The sequence below is a fragment of the Trichechus manatus genome, unplaced genomic scaffold, assembly GCF_000243295.1.
Source record: "Trichechus manatus latirostris isolate Lorelei unplaced genomic scaffold, TriManLat1.0 scaffold00301, whole genome shotgun sequence".
NCBI lineage: Eukaryota > Metazoa > Chordata > Mammalia > Sirenia > Trichechidae > Trichechus > Trichechus manatus.
In genome coordinates this window covers 524,321-534,130 of record NW_004444237.1, presented here as the reverse complement: position 1 = coordinate 534,130, position 9,810 = coordinate 524,321, and the positions used below count along the sequence as shown (strand labels likewise).

At 42.3% G+C, this 9,810-nt stretch overlaps 1 protein-coding gene across 1 annotated transcript in view; it reads left to right on the top strand.

Moving 5' to 3' along the window:
- The first annotated feature begins 6,470 nt into the window (after positions 1-6,470).
- PAK1IP1 (PAK1 interacting protein 1) overlaps positions 6,471-9,810 on the top strand; it is a 9,033-nt gene continuing 5,693 nt past the window's right edge. Inside the window, exons 1-2 of the mRNA XM_023725363.1 lie at positions 6,471-7,126; positions 9,545-9,710. Coding sequence (XP_023581131.1) covers positions 7,043-7,126; positions 9,545-9,710 — 250 coding nt within the window. The 5' untranslated portion in view covers positions 6,471-7,042. The remainder of the gene's footprint in view (positions 7,127-9,544; positions 9,711-9,810) is intronic.

Sequence of the window (9,810 nt, the reverse complement as noted above, 5' to 3'; positions counted from 1 at the left end):
TAGGTAATGAATTGCTTGACTTTCATACAATGGGTTAAACCGTGGGTGGGGGCAGGGGTGCATCAGGGTCACCTGAGGGAATTTCTGGAAACTCTTCCTTCCTTTAGTTTCAGGTGGCCAGCCCCCTCCCACCTGTCAGGCCCAGAAAGCCAGCCAGAACCCAAGCGGGGGACAGAAGCGGGGTGGGGATGTGATTCCATCACATCTCTGCCATAATACGTAAGAAAATCAGTTAAAAATTTTTTACTGTGGTAAAATATACAATATGTAACAAAAACATTGCCGTTTTAAAACTATTTTTAAAGGTACAATTCAGTGACATTAATTACATTCACCATGTTGTGCGACCATCACCACTGTCCACTCTCAAAAGTTTGTCAGCATCCCTGACAGAAACTCTGTACACTTAGGCAATAACCCCCCTTCCCTCTCCCTCCTACCCATAACTCGTTGCCATCACACTGATTGACTCATAGCGACCCTGTGGGACAGAGTAGAACTGCCCCATAGTTTCCAAGCAGCACCTGGTGGATTCAAACTGCCGACCTTTTCGTTAGCAGCCGCAGTACTTAACCACTAGGCCACTATACTAACGACTTAATCTACTTTCTGTCTCTATGAATTTGCCTACTCTAGAAAAGGAAGTCACTTTTTAATAACTGAAACGAAGATAAATGTCATGATTTGATGTTTTCCCCCCAGTTACCTAAGAATAACTACTGAAACCAATACCACAAGGGCATTTTCTGATGTTCTAGTGGGCTTTTTTATCCCCTTCAGGTTGAAATCATTATCACCACAGGTGGAAGAATCAATGGGGGGGATGAGGGTGGAGAAGTGGTGTATCACATTCTCTCCTCTTAGTTAATGAGGGCACGGGAAAAAATTTTAAATATTTTGTGGTTCAGTATTTTTTAAAAAGCACTGTATATACAGCAGGGTTTTCTCAAGCTTCCTATTGCCGGGCAAGGTGATTCTGACTCATAGCGACCCTATAGGACAGAGTACAACTGCCTCATGGTGTACATAGGGTTGCTGTGAGTGGGAACCAAGGCTTTGAACCAGTTCGTTCAGGTTCGCACCCCTGCTGAGGATTTACATTTCTAACGAGGTGCCAGGTGGTGCTAATGCTGCTGATGAGGGAGTAGGGACCAATTCTGAGAACCACTAGTAGAAGCAGTAGGTCTCAAAATTTATTATATGTAAGAATCACCTGGAGATCAGACTGACTCAGAATCTACATTTTAACAAGATCCTCAGAATCTACATTTAACGAGATCCACCCAACAACCTCAAGCTTCGACACTCAGACGAACTACCTGGGATGTCTTTCAATGGAGATTCTGACTAAATAGATTGGAAGTGGAGCCTGAGGTTCTACATTTCTAGCCAGCTCCCACACACTTTAAGTAGCAAGGTCACACAGTGTCAAGACATAAGAGGACAACTTTTGAGTCTAAACAGAGACACTTAAGAGTTTGGCTTTTTCCCTGCAACTTGTTTTAAAATAACTATTCCACTAAATAGTCAAGTTCTTATTCTGTATTTACCAGTAATGTGAAAAATAATAAACATGATGAACTCAAAATTCAGATTATTCAATCACTCACCAGTTATTTACTGACCTCCTACTATGTATAAGGAGCCCTGGTGGTGTAGTGGTTAAGCATTTGGCTGTAACCAAAAGGTCGGAAGTTCAAATCTGCCAGCCACTCCTTGGAAACCCTTTGGGGTAGTTCTACTCTGTCCTGCAGGGTCGCCATGGTACTATGTGCAAGTCCCTGAGTGTCACAAGCGGTTTGTGATAGGCTGCTAACCTAAAGGGTGGCAGTTCAGTCACCCAGGGGCACCATGGAAGGCCTGGCAGTCTTGCTTCTGTAAAGATTACAACCAAGAAAACCCTATGGAGCAGTTCTACTCTGCACACATGGGGTTGCCATGAGTCAGAACGGACTCAAAGTTAACGGTTTGTTTTTTGTTTTTACCATATGCAGGAGTCCCTGGGTGGTACAAATGGTTAACACGCTGGGCTGCTAATTGAAAGGTTCAAGGATCAAGTCCACCCAGAGGCGCCTCAGAAGAAAGGCACGGCAGTCTACTTTCCAAAAATCAGCCATTGAAAACCCTATGGAGCAGAGTTCTACTCTGACACACGTGGGATTACTGAGTCAGAACTGGCTTAACTGTAAGTGGTACTGGTGGTATAGTCTAGCATTTCTCATGTCTTCAAGGGAATTTTTATTGATTAGTGGCTGTCGCAGACATTGCTAAGTGCCACCCAACATTCAGTCTCCTTTTCTTCCTCAATAACAAAACCCCAACTTTATTTGGTGTAATAAACCCCAAACCCATTGCTATCGAGTTGATTCCCACTCATAGCGACCCTACAGGACAGGGTAGAACTGCCTCAGAGTTTCTAAAGCTGTAGCCTTTAGGAAGTAGACTGCCACATCTTTCTCTCGCAGAGCAGGTGGTGGGTTCGGACCGCTGACCTTTTGGTTAGCAGCCAAGCTTTTAACCACTGCACCAGGGCTCCTTTGGTGTAACAGGTCCAGCTAAAGGACTACATTTCCCAGCTCTCCCCTTGCAGGTAGATGTAGCCAAGTGGCCAAAGTCCAATTAATAAGATGTAAATATAACTGGTCTGAGGGGCTTCAGGAAGACTGTGCATGAAGGGAGTTTGCTCAGCTAAAGAAGCCTTTTTGTCCTCCACCCTTTCCCAGTCCTAGTGCTGAGAATACAGATGTGATGGCTGGAGCTAAAATAACTGCAGCTATCTTGGACAATGAGGTGACATCAGGAGGAAGTCATGCATGAGGATACTGGATCTAAGAGAGGCATCTGGGTACCTGATGATTGTGGAGTCCCTATTATCAGCACTAGATTGCCTCCTCAAGACTTCTTAAGAAATAGATGTCTTATTTAACATAATTCCTAACTACTGTAGTGGTTTAGACATCCAAAAATATATATATACATCAATTAAGGGACTTAAGCAATCTCTTTTTGTAAAAACGTATCTTTTTCTCTCCTCTCATTTTAAACTGACTTTATTTTGTAGAAAGAACCCAGAATTTTGACTATGAATGAGTGGGAGATGAGGCTGTAGTTGGAACAGTATGTGGCAGTTGATCATTGATAATAAGGTGACAGGAGGCTAAGGAAGGGAAGGGCCAAGGTATCATGCTGAACAGACAGAAAGATAGATGGCAAGAGATGGGGTACAGAAGACCATCCCCAAGATTCCAAAAATTAAAATGAGCATTCAAGGGCTTTGTAGATGACAGTGTCAAAGAAGGGATCATAAATATTTCCCTTTCTAAAAGCCCCAAATGCAAACTTCTCCTATCTCATCTGGATTATTCCCATGAAGCAGATGAAGCAAATCAGTTATCAGGGCAGACAGTGTCTAGCGGAAGCAGACCACTATCTCTGCATCTCCTTGGCCCTAAGTACAAACGGGACCAAAGCCCTCTGGGGACTGCAACCTTATTCAACTCCTGAACTCCTAGAGCCCAGCAGATCTGCTACCTGTCACATTAAGAATGAACTGTAATTGAGCAGGTATAGTTGATTCTCACAGTATTTATAACAGGGCCAATTTTTGCCCTACTGTTTTCTGCTTTTAGCCCAGGATATCCACCTTACAACCACCAAATATAAATAATAAACAAGTTACCATCGAGTCGATGCCAACTCATGGCAACCCCGTGTCAGAGTAAAACTGGTCCACGGGGTTTTCATGGCTGTGACCTTTCCAAGTAGATTGCCAGGCCTTTCTTCTGAGGTGCCTCTGGGTGAGTTCAAACCTTTCAGTTGGTAGCCTAGCACTTAACCATCTGCACCACCCTGAGACTTACCACTACCCCAGAGAAAGGAAAACTGGCTGTGATTTTTTTTTTCCCCCTTTAGTGAGTCAAACAAAGGCTGGCACTCAATATTTGAACAAGCATATCAAAGCATGAGTAAGTGCAAAAAGCTTTTCAGGCAATAATTTAAAAGCAAAACAAAACAATGCTGTTGTGCTGAAAGTGTTGATTAATGAACTCTGAACGGTTGCTTCTTAGCAACCGCAGTTTTCACAAGGGTAAGATTAAATGGCTTTTGACATCATATGTTTGGAAAGAGAACAGAACAAAGGTTTTACAGAAAATATGCTCCATTCCAAGCCAGTTGGACAGGTATATAATTTTGCACGGCGAGTTTTTCTCCAGACAATGGAAAACCGGGGCCTGAGCAAGTTATGAAACTACTGCCATGGCAATGAATACAATGGACTGCTGCTCCTTTCTTCTCTGTTAAAGACAGGCTTCAAGCCCAACTTTTCTCAACATTTCATTATTTGTAAGTTAATGTTGGATTAGTGCATTTTGCCTTTATGAGTCACAAATCTCTCTGAAAATTTACTTAAATTTTATCAATGCTTTCCTCCCAAAATGTACATACACACAGTTTTGCGTATCACTTCAGGGATTTAAAGTCTCTAAAACCTATCCATAAATCCTGCAGATTAAGAACACCTGGGCTAGACGCGAAGGTCCTTCTGCGATCTACAATTCCACTCATTTCTAGAAGTAAAAAAAAAAACAAAAAAATCAGAGTTATGCCTATGTTGCTTAGAGTCTGGTTTTCTTTCTAGAACCAACTAATGTATGTTCTAAAAGATTCCTGATTAAAGCAAAAGGCTTTTTCAAATCATAAGGTTTTTCTCCTCTGAAACATGACAAATACTAGAGCAGGTGTTAAGTGTGACACTCTGCTAATAGATACTGAATAATTACCCTGTATAGTGTCAGGTTAAAATTTCAAAATATATACATTAAACTCTTACTATACTTTCCAAAGGGGCCCTGGTGGTGCAGTGCTTAAGAGCTCGGCTGCTAACCAAAAGCTTGGCAGTTCGAATCCACCAGCTGCTCCTCGGAATCCCTACTGGGCAGTTCTACTCTGTCCTATAGGGTCGCTATGAGTCGGAATCCACTCGACGGCAATGGGTGTACTTTCCAAAAAGTTTAGACTTCCTTGGGAGAATGAGGCAGAGTGCAGGGGCACCCAACAGAATATATAAAGCATGTGATTTTTAAACATCAGTTTTATTCAAAGTTGTTTTTTTTTTCCCTTTTGGATGATAGAATATTATTTTCATTAAAAACGAACAGACAAGCCATGGAGTAAAATGCAATAATCACATTTTTTAAGATAAAAATGAGACAAAAAAATTTTCTACTTACTCCTTTGGCCCACTGCCAACAGACCCCACCCAGGAACTCACACTTTGACTTTAGTGGTACTTTGGTGGAAACAGTTAAGAAACAGTTAATAAAAAAAGATAGTAACATAACTTGTGACTTTTTGTATTACAATGAACTAGCATGAACAAGGTGAGGGAATTATTATACAATAATTAATTCTCAAAGAGATTGAGAATTAGTTTGACTACAGCATTTCAGGTTCTGATGAGTGACTATTAATTATGGAGCTGCCACAGTTGATAGAAGACGTGGCCTTCCTTGAGTTGCAATGACAACCAATCGAAGCATCTTTTGAAGCCATTCTGACAAAGATCCAAACCAGTATCAATTAAAACAACCAAACCCATTCCTGTGGAGTCAATTCCGACTCATAGCAATCCTGTAGGACTCCAAATTGTCAGTACATGTTGTTTTAATTGGAGCCCTGGTGGTGCAGTGGTTAAGAGCTCGGCTGCTAACCAAGAGGTCAGCAGTTTCAATCCACCAGCCGCTCCTTGGAAACGCCATAGGGTTGCTATGAGTCGGAATCAACTCCACGGCAAAGGGTTTATTTTTTTTGGTACTGATAACTCAGAACGTCAGAGAACAAACGTTCTTGACAGTAAAAACGGTCTAAAATGCGAAAAGGATTGCACTGCGTTTCAAATAGGGTTGAATATTTGACATCCAAGTATGCGTCTAACACCTGCTTTTCAAATCGACCTACAATGGCTTTCATTAAACTTAGTCCCTGGGTGGCGCAAATAGTTAAGCGCTGGACTACTAACCAAAAGGTTTAGCGGTTCAAACCCACCCAGAGACACCCTAGAAGACCTAGCACTCTACTTCCGAAAAATCAGCCACTGAAAACCTATGAAGCACAGTTCCACTCCACACACATGGGTTAACATGAGTTGGAATCTACTTGAGAGCAACTAACAATTATATGAGCTAAGATTTACTCTACTGGAAACGTGTGTGAAAGTTATAATTTTAGCACATCCCTAAATCTCCATACCATATGAAAACCTCCAACGTTAAAAAAAAAAACAACATTTAACGTTTGATTTTGCACCTAACCGGCAACGTTCCTTCTGGAATGCTCCCCTTCTGTAAGTCGGTGTTTTTATTATACCTCCCACGGGGCGCGTCCTCCTCCCTCCCTAGGACGCGCTGCAACCCTACTGGTCCTAGGTCCAATCTGAAAGTTAGATACAAGAACCAAGCTGGAAGGAAAGGTGTGCAGGGCGGGAATATGAGGCCCGCGCAGGCCGGAGGCCGGGAAGCGGACTTGTAGAGCCCGGACGTCGGCCAGCTCTGGTAACTTCGAAACCTGAATCCCAAACCTCCTAGTCCTGAAGAAACCTAACTCCCGTTCACCTATACCGCAGCCCACAACAGAAGAGCGGCTACACAAGGCCACCGCGGCAGCCTCCTTCGGCCCAGACCGGAAGTTGGCCCTGTTCCGGCCTTAGGACGTCAGGGAAATGAGGGGCTTCCGCAGAAAATGTTCCGCCCCGCTTTCCTCAGACGGCCCTAGCTCACAGCTTCCTAGAATATGCCTGCTTCCCCTAATTTTTTTCTTTTTACAATAAGACCCATATCCTCATGTGACGTTGCCTCCTCTTCTTCTCTTGGAAAACCCACGTCATCTCCTAGCGCTGAAACTTTCCACGGATACAGGCCCCTAAAAGGCAGCCCCACGACCGTGACGTATAATTTCAGCGCCGACGCAGGAAAGCCCCTGCTCCTCTTGCCGTCCCCTGTCCTACGCTGAACACGGCTTTTTGAAGGGAAACGTGCGCTGCTGAATGGAGCTCGTCGCTGGTTGCTACGAGCAGGTCCTTTTTGGGTTCGCTGTGCACCGGGATTCCGAGGCGAGCGGCGACCTCGAGGTGAGAGCCGAAGCCTGGAGGGGCCGCCGGAGGCGGGGGAGGGGTCAGGTTGGTTCCCACACGGCCGAGGTAAACATTTCAGCACCTGATGTTCGTCGTGTGATGTCTTTGGATTAATTGGTGAGTCATAGTCAGGAGACTTACGTAAAAAGTTAGCTTTTTAAAACATGGAGTACGCATTTCATAAAATGATAATATCTGTCTATTAGAGTACATAAAACACCCACAGTAAAGGAAGGAAGCTGGCATTTCCTGTACGCGGGTAAATGAGTCGTAGATTGTGGGTTTAAGAGTTGCTCCTATAAGTAGACAGCGGTTTAGATATTCAGAATTTAATGCAAGAACAGTTCGCTCATTCAGTTCAGTTTTTGTTGTGGAATTTTACAAAGTATTAGAGCTGGGTCAAGATAAAGTGACACCAGTTCATTTCATTATTCGTTGAGCACTTACTGTGGGCTAGGCATTGGAAGTGCAAAGATGGGAAAGATATGAATCCTGAAGACATCCCTACATAACGGTGAAGGACTGGAGAGCCGAAAATAATTATTTTACTGGATTATGAATAAAAATGTTAAATAAATTGTCAGTAGTCAAACAGGTAGGACATGCCCAGGATTAGAAATTATTCTCCTGAGTTCTAGTTAAGTACTATTCTTTTCTTTAAGTAATCTTAGGTATCTGCTAGAAACCTGGTTCATGTTTATCATTGGTCAAAGTGTCAGTCTTGAGCTAATCAGAAAATTAGAAGTATATGACTTGACTAATTGCTTTTGTTTATTTTGTTTTCGAATCTAGTATAAATCTGTTTTTGGCCCTTGCCCAAAAGGTGACATGTTTGAATATTCAAAGATGATGCTACTAATTGTATTCTTTTTGTAATAAAGTTGCTTATTATGTTCCAGAGATATAATAGTCCTCACAGCAACTCTCTAAGGCAGATACAGTTATCCCCATTTTACAGATGAGAAGTTTAGATAAGATCTGCTTAAGGCCAGGCAGCAAATAAGTCCTCAGATGTCTCTGACTCTTGAAGCTCTTAACCAGTATCCAATGTTGTTGTGTGTCTCAAGTCGATTCCGACCCATAGCGACCTTATAGGATGGAGTAGAACTGTCCCACAGGGTTTCCAAGGCTGGAATCTTTACAGAAGCAAACTCACATTTTTCTCCCGCAGAGCAGCTAGTGAGTTCAAACTGCCAACCTTTCGGGCACTTAACCGCTGTGCCTGCCACCAAGAGTCCTTCATTACCCACTGCTTCTAAATCTAGGCAGACAATTGCCTAAACAGTCAACATTGCTTTCATAATGTATACAGGCAGCAGTTATTCTTTGATTTATGGTTGTAGCAGCCCCTCAAGAAAGTTGTGCCTTTGCTCAAAATTACAGAGGACTATCTGTTACTTTTATTTAGGAATTTATTTGCAGTAACACATCTTAACCTGTGTATTCAAAGAACTTTGTTGTTGTTTTCTTTCTTGGGTTTACTTGTTTGTTTTTGGCTGATATTTCTTGGTGTGTCTCCTTCAGTGTAAGGCATACTGTGTTTGTGTATTCTTCTGTCATTCTTTGCCCTCACCCAATCACATTATGAAATCCAAAAGTTATATGGTAGTGAGCGTAATCATTGGTGATTCTCTACAGCTTATACTGGTACTAATGGAAACATCTCACTCTGTTTATTTTTCTTTATAGACTTGTCCTATATGTGTTTCTTGTCTACCTAATGGAAAGAAAGCTCCATTAGGATAGGGACTTTGGTCTCTTTTGTTTACTGCTGCATCGGAACTGACTCGATGGCACCTAACAACAACAATAATATCTTAACTGCTTAAAATAGTGCCAAAACCAAACCAAAACCTGTTGCCGTCGAGTGGATTCCGACTCATAGCGACCCTATAGAACAGAGTAGAACTGCCCCATAGGGTTTCCACGAAGCACCTGGTGGATTTGAACTGCTGACCTTTGGGTTAGCAGCCGAGTTCTAGTAAAACCAAAAACCCAAGCCATTGCTGTCAGGTCAATTCTGACTCATAGCAACGCTAGGCACTCAATATTTGAATCAATAAATTCAAGTCAAAATTTATATATTTGAATGAATGAATAATACGAAAGTCTTACATGTAAGTAAATATATAAGAAGTTAAAGATTTGGATGGGACCTTAAAAGTCACTCTAGTCTAGTCTTCATGACTGTATCCTGGAGTCACAATACCCGACGTTCCTGTCTCATCTTCTACTGGCCCTCCTTATTCCGTTCTCAGGTGATTTTTTTTTTTTTATAAGTCTGTATATTATTGCATAGTTTCTTTTCCATTGGTAATACCCTTTGGTAGTTTTCACAGATCGTGGAACTGTTTATCTGTGTTTCTCCAGCACTATGATGTGACTGTGGCACTGATGGTAGGTTTTACTCTTCAGCAGAAATGGACTCCTGTGGCTGACTTCACTCACCATGCCCACACTGCCTCCTTGTCAGCCGTGGCTGTAAATAGTCGTTTTGTAGTCACTGGCAGTAAAGATGAAACAATTCACATTTATGACATGAAAAAGAAGATAGAGCACGGGGCTCTAGTGCATCACAATGGTAAGATGGTTGTATTGTTTAAGATAATAGAGGTGCTATACTTTACAGTTTGCCTTCAGTTAAACAGTTCAGTAAGCGGCTGTGTATGTAGCAGATTCTG